General features: G+C 36.1%; 1 protein-coding gene across 1 annotated transcript; it reads right to left on the reverse strand.

Moving 5' to 3' along the window:
• Window positions 1-715: 715 nt before the first annotated feature.
• On the reverse strand, window positions 716-27,199 carry LOC100745422 (allatostatin-A receptor). Its single transcript, XM_024369078.2, has 6 exons — window positions 25,796-27,199; window positions 22,341-23,182; window positions 21,301-21,430; window positions 18,823-19,083; window positions 16,959-17,207; window positions 716-1,601 (listed from the first exon to the last, which is right to left on the reverse strand). Exons 2-5 carry the CDS (start codon window positions 22,766-22,768, stop codon window positions 16,959-16,961), a joined length of 1,068 nt encoding a protein of 355 aa, XP_024224846.1. The 5' UTR covers window positions 22,769-23,182; window positions 25,796-27,199; the 3' UTR covers window positions 716-1,601.
• Between the last annotated feature and the right edge of the window lie 101 nt (window positions 27,200-27,300).

Below are 27,300 nucleotides of genomic sequence, written 5' to 3' on the forward strand. Positions count from 1 at the left end.
CGCGTCGTTAATCATTGACTTGTACTACTTCATTTACCAGGAATTCCCTACGAATCATTTTTTTATTACGGGGATTAGAATTTCATCGTATATTCTTCGTTCGGCAGTGGCCCTTGGAAAGTGGTAAAAAGGTATTCCTCGCGAAATATTAAGCTAGAATTGCGACATTATTCCAGAAACCACGGAGAAATGGAACTGTCATTCGTGTTTAAGAGTCCATCGCGTTGGCTGCAATCGTGGAACGTTGGCATGTAATAAACGTACCTCTCAAGTTTTATTCCACCACCTCTTTTGTCAAACCAAACTTGCAACTCAAATTCTGGAATTTACTACGTTTCCTTTGTTAAGAAGATCAAATTATAGCCTCTCAACATGGTACTTTCACACTTAGGTACTTACACTTTCGAGTTAAAATGAAATTATATTTCGTCGTGAAGTCTGCAGTACCGAGAAACTATTTTCATTAAAATCATTAAAAGATAGATCATCTTAAAATGGATATAAAACAGACAAAATGAGATAGAAACTTTTTATTCTAAAGTCATAACAAATAATACTGACAAAATTATAGTTATAAATTAAAAACGAGGCAAAAGACTGAGCTAAAACATATATAAAATCTTGATTCTCGTGAATAACAGGATCTAAAAATTACAGGATAAAGGAAGATCATCGCCTAGAATAGGTGAACAAGAGAAATGATTACAAAATCCAATTTCTTCTTTGTATTACATGAGCGCCTTTATTGATATATATACTTTACAATTTGTATCAGGACAACTCTCCACGAAACCTCGAGTGTTCTTAAACCTAGAACTCTTAAAATCTACGACGATCCACTGGAAAAGAAAGGAAAATCTCATATCGTCGTTTAAGTTACTTTCAAAATGTGTATTTCCTTGCGCGCTTGGCTCGCGGATGGGCAGGGGCTTATCTACCACGATCCGCGAATTTTCAGCAAAGCTTCCTCTCGAAATTACGCAACTTAAAAGTTTCATAATAATTTAAACATCGACATCTTTCTATTAGCCGCGTCGTTAAGCTCTTTCGTTCCTTTCTTTTTAAATTCTTCTTTACAGAACAAACGATAAGCTGTTTCTTTGTCCTCTAAATCTAGATTAGTAACTATCGTCGAACCTATTCATCACTTAATGTTACTATTTATACTCGTACTCTCGTTATTACCTTACAAGCGTTGCTATGTACAAAGTTTGTTCACAGTGTAAGCGTAAACTTCGCACGCTGTTTACGTCTATATAAAACGTTTATTACCATCAGCACACGAGAAAAAAACATGCTTAATTACGAATCTATGGAACATTCGATACGATAGGATTGCTCCAAAAATCGAGCAACGACACGCGATCGACACAGTCATCGAGTTTGTTAATTAGGAAGATTGAAGATACATCGCTGTTGTAATTGTTTCGCAAAACGGACGTCACGCTTAAACGACACGAATGCACGTTCCAGTTCACATGATAACTATCCTGTATAATATCGAATATCGAATACCGGCGATATCCTTTAATTTCGATGTAAAATCGGCGCAATTAGTGCTTGTTACAGAACGACGAATCCGGCGTCGAAATATTTGTGACCTGAAACAGTAATAATGGATGGAAACAGTAAACAACAAGAAGCAAGGAAATTAACAAAATTGCTACAACTGCGAGTATTGTTGAATCTAATAGCAGAGTAATTGCTTCTCAAAATAAAAATATGTCCTGCCACTTGTAAATTAACTGCGTGAACGTTAACTTTGCAAATCTTCTGCCATATACACTGCTAAAAATTGTTACTCTTCGTTAATTTTTGTATAGGCGATTGCCTTTTACTTCGTTTCACGACGCAGTCCATTCCATTTGATATAAAAATCATAAAGATATCATAAAGCAATTTAATCTGCATAATGTATCCATTAGCGTGGAATAAGGATCGAAGGAGAGCCGCGAGGACTACGAATATCCAGTACCTTCAGTTTCGGTGAGAAAAGGGAAACGATTGTGAAATTTTTAAGCGACCATCTTCGCAGACGTGTTCAGTAAAGTAGTTCGTAAGCGACGACGAAAGTGGGCAGACTCGATGAAGGGTACACAGATCGATGACGGGAAAGTGCAAGAAAGACAAGCCAAGAGAGAGAAGAGCTAAAGATACGAAAAAAAAAAAGAAAAAAGGAAAGTGGAGGCAAGCGTACGATACGACAGAGATGAGGAGGCAAAAAGAGAATGGCAGCCCTCTTTTACTTGACGAGTGAAGTTTCCACCGGTTTCACAGCTCGGCCTACTTTGGTAAGCCTCCTAACCCAGAATTATAACGTGGAAACATTGCGAGAATTTCGGTCGGATGGTACGAGAACGTCACGTTATTCGCAGCCAAGCTCTAAACATTTCTTTAATTAATATTGGATGGCGATGGATTTCTGAGTGACACATCAACTAAGACACTTTGATAACGTATTTCATATCAATTTCGAAGAAATACGTGTCCATAAAGACGGATAGGGGAAGAATCGTTTCTGAGGTATCCAGCGGTTCTTAATCCCAACAAGGGGAGTATCTTTACGATCCTCGTGACAATATGTCATGTTGTCTAGGTTAATTGCTCATGATAAATGTATAAAGTTTTCTATGGATGACTTTCTTACGCATGTTTGGAAGAAATTAATCGGTAAAGTAGTTTAGGAATGGAAAGATTTTTAAATTGTCGGTTATGAAGAAAATGGAAAATATTTTTATTCCACATTTCTCGTCGAGTAATCTGTTTTAATTATTCTTAGTTGGTCGTCATTTAGAGCTCTCTAATCGTAGTATTTAAAGTTACAGAAGGGATTGGTTAATAGAGATTTTATTTGTCGCGAAACTTTTAATCAAGGACTCCAGGAAAGCAACTTAAATACAGAAACAATGTTACCCGGAAATTGGAAAGGCAAGTTGAGCGTCTTAATCTATTTTTAGGTGTCGTCGATGACTCATTGTATGGGCAACCTAAGTACAAGTACTTTCCATTAAGCGTCACCCTAGTTTTCCCCATTCGACGTTAATTCCATGTGAATTCGTGTACTCTTCTTACGATCACGACCACCTCGGTGCGTTCCCTTCCCACCGACTCTATTTGCTCCAAACAAAAACGCTTTCACAGATGAAGTCTCATGATGCTCAGAAAGGAACTATAAGTAATTCGAGACTATTCCACTCTGGAGAGCGAGGCTACCTTTTATCACTTGCTCGTTACGTTTTTGCTAAAGACAGATTTATTTGCGTAGAGGAAGAAATATCAAAACAAAAATTCATTAAGCCTTGTTCTCAAAATATTTTCATATAAATTGTTTCAAAAATTTGGAATATTTAGAAACAAAGCTTTTTTCTATATGATATATTACTTGATATTAATGATTTTAATTTAAAAATTTAATTTAATATTAATTATTTCTATCATGAAATTGTAGGAAATTATTCTAATAAAAATTAGTTTAATATTAATTATTTCTATTATGAAATTGTAGGAAATTGTAGAATCGCTTAACACCTTTTGCTTCGTAATTCGCATTCGCAAGCTGAATTCGAGTGATATACGATGCCCATGGAGCTTGACAGCGACATAGGTTGGTAAAACTGATAATACGTAGCTATAAGATAAATCAGTATCTACATAAAGCCAAAGATGTACAGTAGCAGACTGCATTGATACTAGGAAATGACGTTTGCGTGATACCACAAGTATGTGAATTATAGGCCATTCATTCATCTAGGGAAATATGATTTATCATTGATAAGTACATGCCCTCATTAGTATATACACGTCCCATTGCTTCTATTATGTAATCGAATTTCGACATGCAGTCTTGCAAAATCTGGCGTGGAAATAATTTTTCGTTAGGTAAAAACTCGTACAGACCAGTGAACTGTAAAAAACCAATATCGTATTTCCCGTAATATTACTATAACGCCACATATACGGATCGAAAAAATATCACAAATGTTCGTTTTCAAGAACTGGAAATATTTTTCATCGATCATTATAGACCACTTGTATTATATTTGTTATATTTTAGCTCGTTCTTATAAAATCAAACGCGGTTGAATTATTTATACATCTTGTGAATGTTTTGATTCCCAACGATCAAATTACTTCTACACGTTACGAATTTTCAGACTGCCAACCGGAAAGCTCTCGAAACAGTTCCCCGTAGTAATATTACACCAACTGATTGCGCAACCGTATACAGAAACATTTTCTTATCAGTGCAAGGAGAATGGTCCCATCCAGAGATATTGAGATTGTCTCGATAGCGAAATAACCATTACCAATCGGCATAGTATTTCGAAGAAATTTTAAAACAAGAGGCAAAAATCTACGTAATCCTATTATTATATTATAGTATTATTCGCTAATCTTGTTCCGATAGCCAAGAGTGCGCCGTTGTAAATCTATAAAATTCTCTTTGAAAAATTGCAAATTGTTCATTTTGGCTATTCTGAGTTGAGGAGAGAGTTTGCCTGGATCTTGTTAGCGAATTATACGCTTTATAGAGCATGTACGCGCATACCGTAATATTCTTCGATAATTTAAACGCATACATAGCATAAGCACGGGCAAAAACGTGCATAAAATATAACATTCTTCTGGCTTCCTTCTGCTTACAGCTTCCTATAAGTTTTATAAAATGAAAACGACGTCATTAAAGGAAACATTTATAATCCTTATCTCTTTCTTTCTTTCTCTCTTTCCCTCTCTCTCTCCCCCCCCCCTCTCTCTCTCTCTCTCTCTCTCTCTGAATGTTCAGCCAAGTTCCTAGGTTTAATTTATTCGTGTTACGTCACAGGAGAACGAGCATGTAGCTAAACTTATTGATATTGTATGTTAATAGCTAAGAATAGACGGAGTTTTTTTCACAAATAATACGTTCGGGGAAGATTAATGGGAGAGGACTGCAAATTTTTGTAAGCTTCCAGAATTTATTAAGAATAATACTATTAGAGACAGAATATATTTCAGCTTTTTCGTGAAACAAGAACATAACTTCCGATAAAAAATAAAATAATACTCACACAGATGTTACGACTATCAACGGATATGTTCTACAAATGCGCAACAAAATTTATGAAACATTTACGTCGTGATTATACTCAAGCAATTTCACGATGAACAGGCTTCTCATTTTTCCTTTTCTTCTTCAATTTCATCAACTGTAAGTTTTATTACATCGAGAAATTTCACTCTAAAAAATGGAACTAGGTAAGAATGGATCTTACGCTGTTCACGAGATTAATGACCAAGGGCTAAAATATGATCACGTTTAATCTCTTCTATGTACCTTTCTGTCCTTCGCTTTGTTCTCTGATCTTATTAATGAAAACATCCAATGGATCGAAATTGATTTCAAACCATTTTCCTACGCTGAGTCGTAATATCTGCAATTTAGAAGACAAACGCTCTCCTCGGTTTTCTCCAACATGTCGACAATGCTGCGTGAAATTGGAACAAACTTTCATCACATAAGAGTTATGTGGTGTCTTCAACCGACATTGCGAGGTAAAATCTTAGAAAATACTGCATATCAGATATCAGAAGATCTTCGGCATTGTTAAACGCAGTACTTCAAAACATTTAGAACGAACTTTGAAACAAATGTTTATAGAAACGCTCCTTTCCTTCTTCAAAAATGAATTCTTTTCCGACACAAAACAGAAGACGACGAAAGTTAGAAATCGACGAAGAACATACAACCAATTCGCAGCCCAAGAATGCAATGGAACATCCGTAAGTTGGTTTATTATTGCAGTTCCAATCAGCAAATGCTTCGTGGTCGTAATAGAAATAAACCATAAAAAGTAGGACGTTTGTTTTAGAAAACGATTTCGTATTGCTGCGTAATATGTTCACTACGTTTTGCACAACGTGGAGATTACACCGTAATTTTCTTTTACGACTTCCATGTTAACGGTGTTTTATAGATGCCATGGAAAAAATTAAACAACGCGTAAGATTGCCGACACCTGCTGGTTCAGTGTGCAAATCCGCGAGGATGAGGAACGTTGTTGTTAAAGCTTCGCCAAGAATTTGGGAATTTAGGGCGCCCGTAATATGTTTTTTCCCTTCTCTTCATTAATGCGTTTTACTCGACGCTCCGGACAATGTGTTTCCGAAATGTACGGAAATCAACAACAAAGACTACGAAAAACGGGAGAAAGCGCTGACTCACTCGACAAGAAGGAAGTAGAGTATGGGAAATTTATGGAATTAGCGATCTTTTCTCTAGCGCTGCCATTTTTTGTTTGAAAGCTTTCAGTGAAAAAGCGTGTTGGAAGTTTGTAGAGTTACAATATTTACGATGATATTCCTAGTTCTAATTTCTACGACGCGCATCATATTACGAAATAGTCGCCAAACTGATAATAAACTGAATACCAGTGACTGAACAGCAACTTTGATATAAGTTAAGAGATGTACAGGTGAAATTCCTGTAATTACAAAACTCAGAGAGTAAGTCATAAAGCGTTAATTTAATTGCTAGACCGCCTGTTCGTTAGGAAACTTTGGTAAGATGGAATAAAATCGAGATGCGAGATATATAAAGCTAACTGAAAATGAGAACGAAACACGTTGCTTCTTAGAACGTTTTTAACATTCTTTCACTATTAATGAACATAATTTTTACCTTTTTGTAATTAATGAACAGAATTTTCTTTTTTAAAGTAACTGTTATAAAATGTTGCGTTACTAATTATAAAAAGTAACATGAAATAAAATTCTAAATTTATGGTGTTTATGTCGAATATTAGTACAATAGAACTTCGCTTATATAGGACAAATAGTTTATATATCACCAACTACCTATTATTTTTCGTTCACATAATAGGAGCTCGTGTTCAGATGGATTGAACGAATGAATTGAAGCAGCAAAACTTCAGTTAATCGGGCATTAACTAAAATTTCGTTCGGATAAATGCAATTTGTATAAGTGGAGTTCTGCTATGCGACAAAATACGATGAAATTAAACGAGCAAACTCAATCGAGACTAATCGCGTTTGCCATTGATCGCTAGTTTGATGGATCGTGTTGACACAAAATTGATGAGCACCGCGAGAAAAGAGAAAATGATGCTGGTCAGTTGGTACATAGTTTCATAAACCGCAATCGATACTGTGTACACGTTAACGATATCCTCTAACAATATTGTTCTTTGCACGGAAGCGTAGAAGTAAACTATATGCCATATGTTACTAGTTTACGTCAAACGTAAATAAATCAGTGCATAAAACAAATTATGAACGCGAAATGGGATTTCTCCCGAACGTACTGACATTTTGTGCTTAATAAAATTTTGATCGTAATACGAGTTTATCACGATTGCAATGAGATGCCGTGAAAACAGATCACAGTTTTCGCAGCGCGACACGACGCATCGCATCGCATCGCGTTCAAATATCGATCCCATGTTGTATTTTATATCCTCTCATGCGGGTTTGATTAAAGCGCGTTGTCTATTTAGCTGTGTAATTTCGGCAAAGGCGTGAAGCTCATAAAATTCGAATGACCGAATCGTATAGCTTTATCGACAATTTGAAAGTGCTATAGCAATACACGAATCTTTTTCCGTCTCTCAACTATCGCGAGAATTTTATCCCTTACTATCGTCTGTGACATATAAACTACGATAGCATAATAATTCAAATCTCGGATTAGTATATACATACAGACTGCGGATATTTAGTTATAAATTCGTCTATTTCGCAATACAAATAAGTAGAATCTAAGTAGAAATTCATTTCTTTCGCTAAATATCGATTACTTTCCTTCGGATATTTCACTTTGTATATTTACATTTGATCGAGAATGACTGGGAAGTCAAGATATAACAGACTAATATAACAGTTTCTTCTGTTTCGTGAACAACATTCGTAAACGGAGTAGAAAAATAGGAGCGAACTCGTAGACAGGGATGTTCGCGCGAAATAAAAGATAGCTTGTACAAGTAAATGACCAAAATAAATGACTAAACACTCTGTAGGAGGTTCAGGCATTCGAGCAAATGACGTTTATATTTTTGTGCAAGATAGGCGAACTATGCGATAACAACAATCCAAAGAACGGATACGGTGTAACATAAGCGTCGAGTTGGAATGTTCTATTACGTTACGAATGTTCTATTATGTTAAAGTTATTTTAAGAATTTATAAGATCAACAAATGTAGACAGAGATACGAATGTAGAAGTTCCAGCGCCCAACGATGATTTATACGATTTATCTATCTTTAACAACACTGAAAATCACTGATATAACAGGAAGATAGTTACGATACAGAGATTTACAACATCTTTCTCGCTTGAAAACTAAAAGTGTAATAAATTCATTCACTTATGTACGTATCTCCAAGTATCTAAGTATTAATCTTTCGAAACGTCATATTAACTAAAATATGTAAATCAGATATTTATGTTCGTATGTCTTCTAAATTTCATTTTATTTAAAAACTGTACTTGTATGAGATGACCTAATATTTTATTCAGTTTAAGGCATATCGTTCATCAACCCGGTTTATAGACTAAACTAACCATTCGAATATAACCATTCAAAATAGACGCAAGGTTTTAACGTTTGTATTCGTTTCGAACGTAATATCAACCATAACTGTTGTTTGGAATTATCTAAATGTTGGTCCGACATTCCACGAGGTTCCGCAATTATTTATCTGAAAACGAAGCGGTTGAGAGGCATAGTAGCTAGCTATAGTCGTTTGTCGGGGAGGGGAGGGGGGCAGGATTATAGAACAGGCCAGTTATCTGTGGTAGTCGATGCACGGCGATGGATAGATCCATAACGCGGCGAGTTTATGTTTCGCAGCAACAGCCTTCAAACTTCATCGGAATAAAAATGCACGAACGAAGAACGAGGGGATGCATGGACGAAAAAACTAAGCCGGATTTCCACATTAATTTGTCGAAACTGTGATATGCTTGGTGAATCGTTCCACGCAAAGCTATCACAGACCGACGTTATTCAGTCATAAACGTAATAATAGCTGTCGATTGCAGAGAAAAATCGTGCTGGTGCTTACGGTTCCGAGCAGGACTACGATTTACGGCATGTGCTCTGCTGAATTCGTTGATTTCGATTTGAAATCACGATATAATGTTCCGATTACGTAGAGAGAAGATATAACAGACTAGAATAAACGATAAGCTTGAATTCGATTTTAACACAATCAACGGAGTTTCAAAATTTCGAAGAATAGTTGACTGTTAATTTCATGTTTTCTTCGGCTACGATACGCGATTATCAGTTTTTCCGATACAACATTTTTGTATTAAATTCTCCTTTGTCCCTGTCAAAAGATAAACTTGAACAATGCACGGTAGATGGAAAGAATCTGCTTCTCCGGAAGGGAAGTAATAGTGTCTTTGATCGAGAGCGGCGAGATTTAATGGATTAAGAAATCCCTTCATTTCCTCATTTCATTTTCATCTTCCCTAAATCTCATTTGCGACAAAGGAAAAGACTCGCTTTAAAAGTGAAGGGCTTAAACGTGCCGTGTATTAAAGCTTTACAAGTTCGCGCTATCGCTAACGATCCTTAAATCCTCAAACGAGACGAAACAAATCAGCGGACGGAATAGCATTTCGACAAAATTTATGGGTAAACACGTTTATGTATCGCGGTACGATATCCAGCATATTCAGAGTGTTTTATTAGCGCGCGAGCCGCGATGTTATACGAAAAGTTGCGCGACACGATAAAAATTTGTCTACTTTCGCACTTCTCAAGAGGAAATCAGCGAAAATAAGGCAACGTATATATATTCCCCTATGGTGTCACGCAATGATATTTGCAGCCAAATCCATGCCGTCTTATCACTTTCTGAGACAAATTTCTCCCAAGCAGCTAAAAATACCGATAGTGCGCCCCGAATGTCGCCATGCAACTTGACTCCAGCAGTGATTCCACCTCTTTCGGGTTTCAAAGTGAAACAGTATTTTATAGACTAATAGCGCTCGTAGATCTCGAGAATGTCAAGGAATTTAGAAAAGTCAACACGTTACCTTGCCAAACAAGTTTAAATTGAAAAAGTATTCCAGCGTAGCACGCGTGTTTAAAGCCTCTTTCGGCGCTATTTTACGAAAAATCTGTACGAGATTTTTCGCCTGTCTTTACACATACGTTCGTCCGTATTGCGGTAACGTACACAAATTATTTTGGAGAGAAATAATCAGAATTGGTAGCAGTATAAATCCTCGGACGTACTCCTTTAGAAGAACAGACGTAGAATACAGAATACATTCTTAAATAAAAATTTTCGAAAGACAATTTGCGAAGATCACTACGACGTCTCGATAACGCGGTACAATTACAAGATCCTTCGACATAATATTACTTGAGCGGAGCTCTGAAATTTGTTTCACAGATAAGTAAATCGAGTTGGTGCCGTAATCGTGGAAATAACTCGAGAGAAATTAAAGTGGCCGAGGATCTGATGTCGTCTACTCCGAGCAGTCTATTTATTTCTCCTTTCGTTTGCTCCGTTTCTTTTTTTCTTTCTCTTCCATTTCTTTTCTTAACTCGATCTCTCTTTGTCGACTTCATCGACTGCATTTTGCTCGAACATGAAAGGGAAACAGTCGCTACCTGTTCGGTGGAAATATTTAAACAGTCGATGAAACCAGCGAAATGCGAATAATTCGTGCGACTAAACGGAAGTTACCGTCGTCTCAGTACTCAGATTTCTAACCACGAAATGCGTTTCAAAGGCTGGTAATTATGAAAATATGATGAGTCGTTTAATAAATTGAAGATTTTACCGCTTTTCCACTAAACGTTTTATTTCACCGAATAATATATTTTCACGAATGTTATAGTTTACAGTGATATTAGCACTCTGAAAATCCTGTATATGGCTTATACTTTTTCTAACTTTATCCTAATTTAGGAAACTATATATATTCAAATATATATAGCCTCGTAAATTAGGATAATATAAACCAATTCTGCTTATTCCGGTGTGATCCTTGTGCAATTGAGTAGATGGCGAGCCAACTCTCGTAGATGTGATTTCGTTGATTCCTGAAATTCTGTACGATACTATCTAAAAATTTGCACGTTGTGTCTTTGGAAGGGGGACCTAGACCCAGTGCTGTGTGAGGGTGTGCGTCGAAGCGATGGAACGAACACTTCTGTGAAATGTTCGAATGGGTCTGAGTTATGTCGCAAGAATCGCTATGCTAATCGTGAGCATGAGCGTTCCGAAACGCCAAGGTTTATGATAAGGTCACGGCTATTGAGCTATGGAAAGTTACTGTGGAGAAGTTAAAAATACATGCTACTACAAATCCGTTAAATTACTCGTCATCTAGTACCATCTGAGTACTGCCACTGAGTGGCGCTGAAAATGTATTTCTCAAAAACAGTGGTTGTTCTTGACCGTGACACAAACCTGGCCTAATACAACCCTCGACACATTGCGTTATAACACTCGATAGTTACCTTGCTACATAAATAAAAATTAATGAAGAATTTGTTGATAAAATAGTAAAAGTTTAGATAACCCAACGCTTATTTTTGACGAAACGTAATTTAATTAGAAAATTGAGGACTTTATTTTATACGTATAGTTTCTAAATATTATAAGTTATATAAATAAATGAGTAGTGGGGTATATTTGTAGCAACTGACTTTCCCGTCTAAAAGATATATAATAGAGAATAATGAACTGAAAATGGTCAAAAGATAATTCGAACGAAAGGAACTGCGGACACAAAACAGATAAGAGACGAATGGGTGGATTCTCCCGCGTTCCTTTCGTGAAAAGTCCAAGATACCGGCGAACAGCACTTCTAAAATTAGTACCATTCTTCCCTCCACTCCTCACACCCGGTTTTATCCCCCTTCGCCAGGGCTTATTATCTGTTACTCGTGGATTCAAAAGTAGAATTGCAGAAAGTTGACCTGGTATTTCGCAACGTACCCTTCAACCATCTATGAGAACCAACACTTTCTAACTTTCCCATTCTGTTCATTCCACACAATCAATCAAAAGCAATTGATAAGCTCTGATAAAGGAATAACGATATTGCTTCCACCACTATATTCTATTCGACCAATATTTCTTAGGTGTAAGTGATATACGAGCCGTATTAGTATCGAGGCTTGAAAGGAATCGATTTAGGCTTCGGAAATCAAGAAATTAAATATTCATAATATGCGGACGCGTTCGATAAATCTTTCTAAATGACGCGTTTCCTATAACCGGTTTCGTTTAGCTTTGAACGTTTCAAAATGATCTATGACGCGAAATTTCCATTTTACCATCTTCTTTCTTTCTTTCCCCCTACTTCGAGGAGAATACATCCGAAACGATATCGTGCGTACACATATTGTAGCAAACAGAATACATAATGATTCTGAGAAGGAAAATACTTCGACCTAGGTAAAAATTCTGCGTTGTTTAAAGTGACGTTTTACGTGTTGCAACCTAAGATGAAGAAAATCTACTTTTCAAATATTAAATGTCAGGACGCTTGATGAGAAATTGATAAAGAAAAGCTGCGAGGTAAAACTTCTGAAAAAATACTCAAAGAAATTACGAAAGGGAAGTCATGTGAAAAATTAATTCAAGCAACGATAGCAGCAACTTTTCGAGTATAATCGGGTTAACAATCTTTCCATGCTAAATTTTTCATCACCGTAAAAGTCATCTTGTATCGTTCCATCTTTGTATTTCATTTCCGTCTACTCTTTCTTCTTTACTCGTTGGGTTACTCCATCCTACCTATCTGACTAAACGCAAATATTTTCCTCCATCCTCCGCCACAAGACAAGATTGTATAATAGAAAAATTTTCTTGTTGAAAACAGGGAAGGGGAATTCGATTCGATTCTGTTACATCACACGGATGTTTTGATACGTGTTGGATATAACGAAATCTCCACAGATGGATGTAACAAATTGAAATAGAAATATCGTTCAACAAACCAACTTATTACCAACTTATTTACTTTTTACCGATCTTCCCGTCACCGATCTTTCGATCATTTTTAAATATTTCACGATGATAAATGATACGTACGTATTAGGTACATGTATCTCATAAAACTTCTGACGGAGGATATAGCATAGTTATAAAAAAAATACGTTATAATAATATTGATTTATAAAAATATAAAATATTGATTTATTTTCTATCGATTTATTTTTCTGTAATTTTTTCCTAAATACTTCACGACATGAAGTTTCAATAAAAGGGAGAAAAGCTCCAAACCCGTTCGTTTGCGTTATCGTAGAATTTAATTAGCTTGTGCATAAAACTTCATCGTTTTCGAAGTCTTAGTAATGTCCTTTAAACATATTTAGTATACCATCCACTGGTAACTATACCACTAACGCTTACATCGATCTTCTTTGAAAAACGAAGAGGTATTGAATTTTGCCTAATAGTTGCGAAGGAAACCTCATAAAATACGTGGCAAAGTTTTGAACGCGGTGTATAAAGGAACATTGAAGGAACCTTGTAGGTACATTAACTCCTTAATGAACATATAAAACGAGAAAAATGTGCTTCATTCGCGTTAATTTGTTCAGAACGATTGTTGTTAAAGTATACAATGTGTCCACTGTCTCGTGTCCAATTTTTCATTTGCTTTACTAACAGAATAATAGATGTAGGCAGTACGATTTTCCTTGAGAATACAATATAACAACAAAGACATGCGCATTTACAAATATTTGTTCGTGAAGTTTGCGACGAAAGAAATCTCTATCCCCTACAGATACTTCAGTGAATTGATCGAACGTCTGCCAGTCCTCGAAAGTATGATCGGAAATACTTGGAAAAGAACATAACTGCCCTATAGACGTTTTCGGAGGATTTTACGAGAAAATTTTAGGCCACGAATGAAACGTTGTCAGTATTTTAAAACAATCACTTTTCAATTCACACGATTCCAGCGAAATCTAATTTCGAGTGTCTGTACTTATCCTGATTTATAGCAGGGATTCGTTGCTTTCTAGCCGCTTTGGTAAACGTAATCTGATTTTCCAGCCGTTTCCACTTTCCGCCAGAAGAATTTCCTGCCACTTTATCTGCAGTCCGCGGTATAAATATATGAAAACTCCTATTTAAGGACAGTATTGCATGTTTTTTACCGGATAGGTAGGAAAAATGCGTATCTCCGGTGAAATCCAATTTTCCAGAAGGAATACGTTCTAAAGTACATCGCATCTCCGATCTTACGTATTCCTATCCGATATTATCCTCTGATAAGCACTTCCTATCCTACTCTTACAACTCTTAGAAAATATCTGTCAGTGTAAACATCTGACTGTAATAAAATGTTGGAAATTGCGGTAAACACAACCATTGAATTTCAAGTTAATTTTATGATAATAAACACGACAAAAATGAGTAAAAACATTTATCTCATGTAATTAACAAGAAAGGGGGGACGTGGTTGAAGGTTGATAATGAACGTAGCAATGAAAGATTTCTCGATAAACGTGAATTGCTATTTTTTTCTTCATTTTTATGACTAATCTTATTTCCATATCTCTTCGTCCAGCCAGTATGCGGATCAGGTTCTAATTATAGCTTTAGAGATGTTAATCGAGTCAGCACAATTTGGCATTTCCTCTTTTTCGATGAAAGTTAGCTACGCCGTAAACGACGTCGTGTGGTCTAATGAAAAAAGTTCTTCCAATCTCCTCAATTCGGAGAAGCTGCATTAGCATTGATAACGATAGGCATCGAACATTCCACGAATAAGTATTCGCTTCATTCCCTTTTACAAACTCTCTCAAATGCTCTGAATATTATACGAAGAATGTTTACGAGCGCGATTGAAAATTTCATAAATTCGTAAGCTCTGCTGACGCAGATAATTACAACAACGATATCCAATTTATCAATTTCAGAATCATGGAAACAATTTATACGAAAATGTGAATAACCGAGGATGAAACGTTCAGCCCAATCCTCTCACACAGCTTTATTTGGTATTTCACAAGCGAAAACCAGTGTGTGACCCGATATCCCTACATAAGTGACGCTCGTCTTACGATCAACGAATTATACGGACGTCTTTCTGATGCAAAAAGGGAAAATACGCTGACTCAAACTGAAGTCAGCGAGAATTCTACAACGAGAATGAACGTCGGTAAAAGGCAGTAAGAGCAACGTGCAAATGGATATAACACGAGCACTATTTGTCGAATAAGAAGACTGTCATTCAGGCGTTCTACAAACGTTCTCGGATGTCGTTGGGGAACGTTAACGCCTCAGCCAATCCCTACCCTCGCAATTTCATCCTCCCATATACCGCGTTGCCCTTCCTTTATCCTGCAAAACCTTCGGGAGCAGTTCGCTCTGTGGATGTCGCGCACGCTTCTGTGATTTATCATCCGATACCTATTGCACAGCCTCCAGTCATTCAAGCCTCTACAATGTAAGTTATGTCGTGCAGTATTATTAAGGATAAAGATTGTAAGCGAACGAGGTTGAGAATAAGTGAAAAGAAATGAGAACCAAGTCGTTCGAGTTTATTTCTTCTGGATGATTGGCGGGGTGAAACGAAGCTCCCGCGTTTTGCTAAGTCCCGACGGGTCGATTGAAGCTTCCACCACTTGTAACTTAGCGGGAATTTTCTACAGAAATCGATATTAAGAAGAAACTTCGTGGGCTGGCGAAACAGAGAAAAACAGTGAAAATATATTATTCAATGTTTGTTTTATTTATCGAGGGTATGTCTCGCAATGTGCTTTGTATCCGTAACACGCGAAATGAAAACATTGTCCCTACTGCTGAATATCTCTATGAAATGTTCTACACGAGCCGCAAGAGACGAATAAGGAGACGGGAAGAGAATAGCAGAGGGAGAATGAAGAAACTAGTTCACCGGACTTTATTTTCCGGATATTGAAGCGGAATGTTTGCAATGAATTTTGATGTGCACGACGTGTATTATGTATAATAGAAAGTAGTAAAACTGTGAGACCTAACATACAAAAAATATTACAATCTGCAATTACGATAAAAGTAACTCCCAAATTCAAACAATGCTCCGTAACAAAATCTAACTTGTGTATTTGATTGCAAGTTCTAATCACGCGCTTCATCCGAGATACATTTTGGGTAAAATAAACAGAAAAGTAGGCTGCGAGGCCGGTGTAACCTAGACATTCTATGAGCACAGTAGTCTCGATGGCCTTGCATTTTCAACTTGAAGATGTACGCCTACAGCGATACAAGTAGCGCCGCGTGTTTTCAAAGCCTCTGACTCGTCCATAAAACAAAAGAAGCTTTCCGGAAGGTCGAAAAGCTACTAAGGTAAAAGATGCGTTTCACTTTCTCACTATTATGAAAAGCTAATTGCCTACGAAGTAATTAATTCTATCGTGCAATTTTAAACGAGAATAGGAGAAACGTGAAAAGAGAAGCACGCACTTACGCGCGTTATAGTTTAAAAACCGGTTATTTGTTTAGGAGTTTAACTCCGCTTAGAATTTTATTCACAGTTTTAATTGTTAAGCAAATTTCTACAAACGTGGATCCTACTGTGAAGTAAAGCGTGAAGTGCTATATAGCATTTTCTAATTTCGGAACAAATATCGAAACTATTGAAATTGAATTACCACTTTATCTAGGAACTAGGAAGTCGACGAGAACCAAGAAGCGTTAGTAAAGCAAATCGATTCTCTAATCAATTTTGAAAAATTAATTAGAGAAAATTGTTGATTATTAATTTTGAAAAACTAGTTAGAGAATCGATCTTTCAACAAACTCTATTATTAATTTTCAATGTCTGTTCAATTAAAGATCTTCAAGTGATTAAGATAGATAGTACGAAACATTGAATAAGCATTCCTCACTTTTTAATCATATCAACGAAAGCTCCTGAATATAGCATGTAAAATAAAGTTAAGCGAGGAAAATCTTGGAACAAACAACGTTGAAAAAATAAAACTCACCTAAAGGATGTCACCAGTACTGGCAGCTCTCGTAGTCTTCGTCAATGGTCCCAGTTGTCTGGTTTGATCTGGTCGAGGTCTGCAGTAAATAATTTTTCGAAAAGCTTTCCGAAAGCTGTCACTGAGGAAAGCGTAAAGAATAGGATTGACGCAGCTGTTCGTATACGCCAGAATATGACTCGCTATTTGCACCATTATTGTCGCTGATGTCAATCGGTACACATCCAATGCTTTTGTCACTAGGATTACCTTTTGTAAAAAAAAAAAAAAAACAAAACACGCAAAAGATATTATTATAATCCTCGAGCGTGAAGAGTTTGGATTATTTCAAACTTATTTCGGATTAAATATGCTCGCTCGTAACGGAAGGATGAAATTTTCCATGGAAATGCAGCAAAAAATCTGTTTTATAACGAACGATTGACGATCACACGTGTAAATATGTATTAACTGCGTGTCACAGAAGGTACACCGATGGCAGTTCATTTCTGTAATGGCGATATTGCCACTAAAAGTGCCAAAAAGACCGATAATAAATAGTCTATCAACTTTTTGGCTGAATTTTAACTCACTGATCTCGTGTCCTACTTAAAAAGAACCAAAGTAAAGGTATTATGCGAATATTGTCAAAGAAATATACGTTTAATACTTGAACAGATAAAAACGTACAATTTCTGTGATATGAATTCAGCAGCTAAGTTAATAAGAGTCAATAGGAAACATTTGTACAATCTATGAAAACAATATTTCTCGTTCATCGAATAAAAATCGTATAAACTCTTCGTTCTGGCTGCTGCAACATATTGGCGTATTTCTATTGCGTTTCAATGCATGGCCGATACATTTTCAACGGAGAATATTTTACACAGGAAGCTCAATAAACGCAGTATATCCGATATATATTTAGTGCCGTGAGAAATACATAAAACATTCATTATGAAATAGGAGACAAGCGAAAGATAGATGAAAAATCATTATGTTCTATTTCGAAACGCGAAAAAACAGAACATCGTACTGGTTTTAATAGTCTTGACATAGAACCGGGTGGCTGAACATATTTTTGCGGTTCCATAGAATTGTTTCGCTCGCTATTTTCAATTCGCAACATCCTACGACGAATATCTGAACGTGCAACCATTATTCTTTTGGAACCACCGTTCGATTCACGAATTTTTCTATTTCATTCAATTTAGAGAAATTTCGTAAAGGATCGATAAATTTCTATGGACTGTACCACGTTTTAAATGTAACGATATCATTCGTGTAATTTAACTATCTCACAAAGCCAGAATTAAAAAATTAGTAGCATTGTTGACCGACCGATAAACCTCATGCCGATATTCCGTATTGGCCACGAAATACACCGAATTACCGAATTTCACCGCACAATTTCCTTTCGCGATTTATCTTCCATCTCAATCAGCGCCAATGGCGTATCACTTGATTACATCTTGCTCTTCTTGAATTTTTTCCGTCAAAAGTCAAACTCCGCAATTGCCACTTAATTCTCTGGCCGCCGTTTACGACTGATATCACGGCGAATTATACGATACGAAAACCGTGATCTTTCGGATAGATCATTGCACGATAGCCCCGTGGAATTTACACGCGGTTACGTAGCACATTCCACAAGAAATGTTTTCAAATATTATTAAAGTATCAAAAAAATAATATTGTTACGAATATCTTTATAGTCCCGAATAAATGAAATCGAAAATAGAAATCTGTTATTTAATAACAAAATACTGAAAATACGTTTAACTGCGAAATTTCTGTTAGATCGTAAAAATGTTATATATTACAAAATTCGACGCTGATCGATGTTCATCTATTTCGTTATGCGAAAGAACGTGGCACTACTAACCTGTATAGGACACCAACAAAAGGCGAAAACGCCAACGACGACGAAGACTAGCCTCGTAACTCGCTTTCTTCCGCGTCGACTTTCGGCGCTGACGCGATCAGTGCGCCAGAGTCTGATGAGCATGCAAATGTAAAAGAAACATATCAGCGTCAGTGGCAGCAGATAGCTCATCAGGAAGAACGACAACTGGAATAACGGCCAACTATATTGCGGTAGGATTCGACAAGCCGTCAGGTTCTCCGACGACAAGTCATCCATGTCCTGAAAATAAAGCAAATCTACATATATAACAGAGCAATTCTGGGCCGAAATCGTATAGGGAAATAAAATATATGGAATATCGACTCAATTTTTTTAATTTTCTTTAACACGTTCCACGCCACCGAAAAAGTAAATTGTCTTTGTTCCTTTAAGTTTAGGCAAGGTATACCACACGTTCGCATCGAAAATGACATAACTTCAGCAGAACGGGCGTTTTCAATTTATGACGAAGAATTTCTTTAGTTACTTCGAATCTATGGAACTTTAAAGAAATCTTTCATAGTGCTAGCTGGAAAAATACGTTTTAGCATCGAGGGTGGGGTATGTAGTAGTAGGCTTGCATAGTAAAGTCAAAGTGACCGCTTAAATGTACATAAGTGTATACGTATATGTAAAACGTGATCGATATTTCATGCAGCACACAAGATTTCATACTCGCAGTAATGATCATAGCAAGTCGCATGTCATATATAGAGAACGTTCATACCCGGAGTATTTAGTGCTCAAAGGGCTAATGCCATGAGTTTGAATGCTTTCACTATGATAGTTATTCTTGAAATGCTGTACATGCCATATGCCAGCGTCTCTGTGTGTACGCGGAGTATTGTAAGAAATCGTTGCATATATGTGATATGAAATAAATATTCAACTTTGGACATGAAGGGGTAAAACATTTTTTCACTACATGTTCTTAATTCTATGGAACGATGGAAAAATGAAAATGTTAATAGTTATCCGAAAATGAGGTTGAATTACTCCAAAACGAGATAATTGTCTCTGATTAATTTAACACGTCCACCAATTTCGTCTGGTCAAACTGTGGTGTGATTCAATCGAAATGTACATTTGACGCGTGTATGAAACGCGCATTATGATTTGCATTTCCCCATCGCATCAAATGGCCCATGTCATGCACGTAAACCTAAAATACTGTGCAGCTATAATCGTCGAACGATCACAGCCAAGTAGGAGAATGGTTGTTTCTCCCATTTCCGTTTGTAGAGTCGGGCAAAATCATATAATGCACGATAATGAGTCGTGTTTGGAGAAATTTGCGCAGAGCGCGTACAATCCCGATAATCTAGATGCGTATTCCATGAATGTGTAGTGTTCGGTTATCATTCGCGGTGTAATCCAAAAATACTTCTGGCAATTACACATTGGTAAACAATGTTGACAGATTAGTCTAGCAATTTCATAGCTTATCATGTTCAAATAACGCGGTCTGTACCGGTGCGTCATATGTTTCAACGATGAATCGATACGATTATCATATTAAATTATCCGAAGTTAGTGCTTCGTATGATCTCGTAGGTTTCACATTTACAAAAAAAAAAACAGAATATGGACATACGATCGCAGAAAGTATAGAACGAAGAATAAAATTCAGCGATTCAGAGATAAAAATGATTTTCGATTTCACAGAACTGCGGATAAAGTTAAGCTAAAAGATAAAATATATCGAATATGATTTCAGCAATAAAGAATTGAAAAAGAATATATGATACAAATCGCTATGACTTCTAATAATACTTTGATCCCGACGATACCGATCACGTCGGTTTTGCCTTTATAAAGCTTTATGAGAAACGTTCTATTATGAATAATTACAAGTTGCAAGGTTGGCTGCGTCCATTTCATTCGAAAGTAATTAGAGTGGTTACACTCAAAGGTGAATTACTGAATAGAGGGGCATCAGCGAACTTTCCTCCCGTTCACTTCAATCTTTCAGTACCATTGCCGGATTATTATTTAAAGAGCTAATCTGTCTTTTTTGTCAATTTTAATCCGGATATCTTAATCCGGCTTCTTTTAAAATCTCTGTCGACTATGAATCAAACCGACCCGCTAAATATCAAATAAATCATGGTTTCCGTTTGAATGATAGACAAATGATTCGAAATGCGTTATAAACAAGTTGGATCATTAAAAGAGTATATTCAATCGATTCATAGTATTGAAATCTGACCATTGAACATATTAATGCAACGGATAACGAATAACCGAATCGAAGTGAATCGAAATGAATCGAAAAAACTTACTGGATCGATATAATTTTCAACATTTGTTCGATTGTAACTAATAAAAAGAATCACATAAAACTCTGATAGAGATCTATCGTTATATATATTAGTACTATTAGTAATATTATGAGTTAAGCGAAAATTGTTAATCCATGAATTTGACAATATTATGGGAAGTGATTGTGTAACTTACCTCGCCGTGGACGATGAATGCAGGAGTGGATATTGCGAAAATCATCGCCCAGGCGATACAGATGGCGACGATTGCGTGGTTTTCGGTCCTCCATGACATGGAGGAAATGGGATGAACCACTGCTAAGTATCTGTAACAATCAAGATACAACATTATGTCGCCGTCAACAAATGCTGCTTCTTAATTCATTATTAACGTACACCCTTTCACCGAATTCAAATACTCTCTACTACTACTACAAAACAACTATAGAGTTCCGATATGTATCAACGGCAGTATAGGCCTCTTTTGAAGATGTCTTATACATAATGCCGAAGCAAATCAATATGCTAATTAACTTGGATCTAAGCCAATAAGCGAAATTATGCAGCCTATCAAGGGATACTAGGTGAATGGATTTATGCGATCTATCAAGGAAACCTGAATCAAACACATAGCTTCGCTTGCAGCTGTAGAAATGAATGATTACTAAACTTAAGCGATCATAAATTAATTCTTCAAACATGTAAGGCGATCAATCATATAGAAATTATTCTAAATCCCGTCACGATCACATTGCAATTACTGAAGACTTTGAAAATTCTATTTGACATAGGAGATGGATGCCGCTAGGTTATTGAAAACGGAATTGAGAAATAAAATCAGAAACCTGAGCACGTAACGTGACTCAAAAAGTTTCTTCGAAACACAAAATGAATGTATCGTATATTTCGAGAGGAAATCAAGATTCTTTCGCACGTATGACATTTCTAGACATAGCACATGATGCTGCAGTCTGCACCACTGCATACTATACAGTATCTTGAAATGTAACGGAAAACAATGCTGATATTTATAGAAGGATGAGTTACATCTTACGTTGAGGATCGAGTTTTATCGTGCAGTATCCTTCTTCGACTATTTCCGTTAACCCGTGCCTGATCGAGTGATTCTAAATTATCGTCTCTACCTCTGCGTACCGCTTTCTTTATGGAAACTATACCGTAGAAAGCATTTTGAGAGAATTACCTAATTTTTCTCTTTCTTCTTAATTTACTCACCTATCGAGGCTCATGAGGACTAAGGTGTAAACACTGGCGTAGGCAGTGACGATGATGAGATATTGAACCGTCTTGCACCAGAAGTTGCCGAAGGGCCAGTAGGGTAGCACAAAATCGGTCGCGGTAAATGGTATACAAAAAATGACGAATAATAGATCCGCCACGGCTAGATTAATAATTAGGATATTCGTGGTTGATCTCATTCCAGGATTCGCGGCAACCACGATAACGACCAAACAGTTCCCAACGAGTCCAAGGATACCAATCATACCAAAAAATATCGGCACCACAACTACTACTATTCTCTCCACTTGATGTCGATCGAAATTATATCCATCAAAGTCATCGAACGGTTTGTGAGTTTCGTTGTACGAGCTGTTTGAAAAATTTCTGGCTATTCTGTCCAAAGTCTCCATCTCTTGAAACATCGTGTATCACATCCACAAATCGTTGAAGTTATATCATAGCAGATCTTGAAACTGTATCTCGGAGTTTCTAATCACTTTCGTTCATATCATAACAAATGGCCTTGTAACAAGTTTTAATTCAATTTTCTCCTATATTTCAGTTTCATTTTAGTTTAAAAGAAGATCGATATGAAAGCTGTTGTTTATCTTGCCTATGACAGTAAATGTATCACGTCAGTAAACACTGCAGTTAAAAAACTTAATACTCTGTATTTCTAGAAGTCATTCTCGAATCTTGTAGAAAAATCTATTCGATGGCGTGTATCTGATATACGGATTTCCCCCAAAATTTCTTGCGATTAATGAAATTTTAATAAATTCTTACGTCGTGTCTTTGAGAGATCAAGTATGATTTTCTTTCCGCCAGCTGTCGATCTGTAAAGAAACGGATTTTCTATTCAATATAACACTTCTTACGCTGCGAAATACGTTTGATTTGATCCAATAAGTAGTTAACACAGTAAGCAATATTAGTCGCACAGTCGAATTGTTTTATCTCTCAACGACTAACAGCTTTACTTATCCAGACACGTGGAGCTTAAATTACACACGAGACACGAAGCGTTCTGATTCAAATTTCGTATCCATATTTCAAATTTGACTAATGTGTTGGATATAGATTCCTCTTCCCTTTAAACACAGAGCCATTAAGCTAAACTAAAATTAGATTTCGCTAAACATAATATACAATATTCTACAATTCTATGAAATCGTTTGATTTTAATCGTTTTTATTCAGACTGATACCGAGCTCCTATATATCACGTTACAAATAATAAAGTCACTTCTTGGAAGATAAATAAGTTTAATTCATCACAAAAGCATCTACACTTTAAGGAGTTCCTTTTAATTAATGAAATTACTCGTCGTCTGTCACATCCGAATCGAATTATTTAAGACTGTTGCTTGCAATCACGAGATGGACTAAAGGAAGTAATAACTTGATCTACGTAATTAAACGCTAATTTTTCAATATCATATTAAAAATAATCGTCACGCAATAAATTATTGACATGACGCAACTAAAATCGTTCAAAGCTATTAAAGTGTAAAATATGAAATGCAATGTACGTTCAATGTCACATTTTCTCACAGTTCTTTCCCCGACACGAAGTCATATTTTGGTAATTATCGATATCGCTATAGTGAATTCTGCCTATGATTATGCGTCCATGACAACTTATGCGTTAGTATTGGTTGGTATTGGCCGGATAAAATAACGTCCAAACCAAGCCTAATTCTTATTTTTTGTCTATAATTTATATAAGATTGGGTTAGATGTCACTTTATCTGACCATCGTGAGGCAGCCGCAACCAATGCTCATACGCTGTCGCGGACAGCACAATTATAGACAGAATTCACTGTGCCGATAGCGACAGCTTTTCGCGAATATTTGGAAAACTAAGACGCAGCGACGCTTACATGTATAAGAAAATGTTGTTGAAATTTTGATTTCTACGACATATTAATATAAAATCATCGAAGTGGACAAAATATCGATTACAATCGATATTTTTATGAAATATTCAAAAAGCGATAACTTTCTGATTTTCGTGTATATTCTTTTAAATTTCTCTTTGTCAGTTAAAAATTGACAATTCTCCTGATGAAGATCGAACAAAGAAAAGAGAAGAAATAATAAAAATTGACCCGTTTCAAGTCGTGTTTGACTGATAGCAATGCCTTATCGAAATTCAGGTCACGTTGAGAGCACGTGCGATCCCCTCTTTGTGACTCCGTAAAAAGAGTGTTCTATTTAGCCCCCGTTCTCACTTAGGCAAATATAAATAATATAGGTAAATTCAACATAAGTGGATATTCAAAATATTATCAGATTAAATTAGAGAAGCTAAGTGGTCTAAAGTGGCAAGAAACTTACGATAAAACCACTCGCTTTATACAAGTAACATATAACATCAAAATACGCGAACAGATAGATGAAATTCTATCCAGCCAGGGGGAGTATAAAGATAAGAAAAATATTGTGTTATTATCCAATAAATTTTGTCTCCATCCCATATATTCGCATTTGATATTTATAGACAGAAATAACGAAATTCTACTATTACGATATTGAAATTTTACAAATATATATAGTAATTTTAATTCGATATATTTCAAATTACGAATCTCACAAATAAAGTTCATTAAATAACATGGAATATGAAAATTAATCATCACATTCAAAAGAAGTCTATTGTGTTTCAGTTGGCTAAATTAAATTTAAATAACACCGTAAAATATGGGAAAATTACATATGCATTACATGTTCCTATTATTCGAAGTTATATTTCTGCACTCTGCGGTACGTATAAAAAACAATGGTGGTCCAGCTACCACCATTCTTTACCTCCTTGTTCGCTACACTTCTGAAGAATCAACATTTTTAATTCATGCTACTTTACCGCCCACTATTTTTTTATACTCTTTCCCTCTCTCTCTCTCTCTCTCTCTCTCTCTCCCCCTCCCTCTCTCTCTCTTTCTCTATGTTTTATACTATTTTAAAGAATAAAAATGTCAGTTCCACCATAAAATAACGTTAGATCGTAAAAGAATTTCATTCGTCCAGCAAAACGATATAAAACCACGTATCTTTCATATATAAATGTAATATATCACATAGATTGAAACGCAAAGGGACTTCTTCTCTCAATTTGTACATTATTATCGTGCAATACATTCTTTTATAATACATCTTGTTCCCGTACTTTTTACCCTTGTTCCAGCCAATTTATTAAAGAACAAAAAATTGGGAATAAAGAAAAGATTTCCATCGAAACGTCATTGAATATGAAACAACATTTCGTAGCTACGGTCACAGTTGAATATTCCACGAACATAATAATTTCACAAAAAAAAAGAATCACGTTTCTTGCTCGTCTAAAAGCCAGAAAGATTATCGATAGAACACGTGGCTTCGAATACGACAGGATGTTACAAGCATCTCGTGGCTATTAATGAAATTTATGACGATCTTCATTTAATTACCTTGGTCCTCACGCGCTGATATCGAGAGGGTTTAACGATCATCCGCCCTTCCTTTTACCGGATTAAGGCTCATAAGGCGTAACTGATGCAGATAGATCGATTCATGATTGGTCTTCCAGCGGCTACTAATTGCTGCAACTCTCGTTTGACAAATATGTCCCTGATGAATATGGTTGATGCATCTTTGATTTCGATATCATGATAGCACGAAGACATCTAAATGCGTGTATCCTTATACCGAACTTGAGCGCATTCACATCCAAATTTAACATTCTATCACGTCATTTTTTCACACAATAAACGATGTTTTAAACGATGATTAGAATTTGTAATACTTTATTGTAATTTTCTCATATGCGTATTAGTTAATCGATAATCCAGTGCGTGAAGAATTATTCAATGGACCGTCGATATAAAATTTCAAAGATCTTCCTGTTAAATAAAATCTGTCAACTTCGATCCCTTTTTCCCTTCCTCTTTTGTTAGTAAGGAACTTTGATTTAATGGGCACGTTAAACATCAGAATATCATGTAACTGGTATTCGATCTCACACTTTTCTGGGTCACGTTTTTTTGATCGTTCTTGCGTTACAAAAGATGGATATCATACGTAAAGAAATATTACGTGGAAACTTTCGGTAAAATATTCAGATATTTTGGGTAAATTGTTCGCACTTTCCGCACAGCTATCACCATTCACGCGGCTTAAATAATATTTTTCAACCTAAATCCCACGAAACTTTCTTGACACATTCTCGTCAAATAACTTTTTATGATATCCAGTATGATTCCAGTAATAAGACTCTCCGTAAAACGTACGTCACTTTAACAAAATAATCCACACGAATCTCAAAGCTAGTTATTCGTTGTAAAGTTGCGAAATATTTAATTTGCGCTTAAATTTCGTAAAAATCATGTTGTTCTTTCGTTTCTCGTGGGAAAACTGTGCGTGTTAACGAGATTTAGTAAGTACCGTCGTCCATAAATAAACGAGCGGTAACAGAAAAATAAAAAATTTATGAAACGTAACGACACACGTGCTTAGACAATATCAGAGTCGGGAGAAAATATAAAAACGACTAAAAATAAAATTATTTCCTATCTCACGACAAAGTTTTCAGGAACACTTCACTGATAATAATTTTTTCGATTATTTGTCATTTACACGATCGTTTTTCATTTTCTTTTTTTTTATTAATTTACTTTAGAGCTTCTTTTCTTCCTTTAATTTATTTATAGCGATTACGCGACAAAATTCGTGACACGTTTCTATCACATTTAATTTTGAATACGACTTTCAAGAACTTTTATCGGAAAGAGATACGTGTACGAAGTATTTTGAAGACCGCGAGATAGGTACACAACCGGCGGTGGATGCGGCACGACTGTGCAGATTGAAGAAATATCGCCGTCGAGTTTACCTGAAATAGGGGTGCAGGACTATCCTTGCAGAGAGGGTGCAAGAGCCATCTAGCATCCTTCGAAGAGCACGGATTTATTGATCT

This window comes from Bombus impatiens, unplaced genomic scaffold, assembly GCF_000188095.3.
Source record: "Bombus impatiens unplaced genomic scaffold, BIMP_2.2 scf_0517, whole genome shotgun sequence".
In the NCBI taxonomy this organism is placed as follows: Eukaryota; Metazoa; Arthropoda; class Insecta; order Hymenoptera; family Apidae; genus Bombus; species Bombus impatiens.

What these genes read in the sequence shown, in the direction of transcription:
- LOC100745422 (XM_024369078.2), bottom strand. Translation starts at nt 22,768, where the DNA reads ATGTTTCAAGAGATGGAGACTTTGGACAGAATAGCCAGAAATTTTTCA. An exon ending in CATTCATCGTCCACGGCGAG is followed by an intron (nt 19,084 to 21,300) that starts GTAAGTTACACA and finishes CTTTATTTTCAG; the next exon opens with GACATGGATGACTTGTCGTC. An exon ending in TTTGTTGGTGTCCTATACAG is followed by an intron (nt 17,208 to 18,822) that starts GTTAGTAGTGCC and finishes TTTTTACAAAAG; the next exon opens with GTAATCCTAGTGACAAAAGC.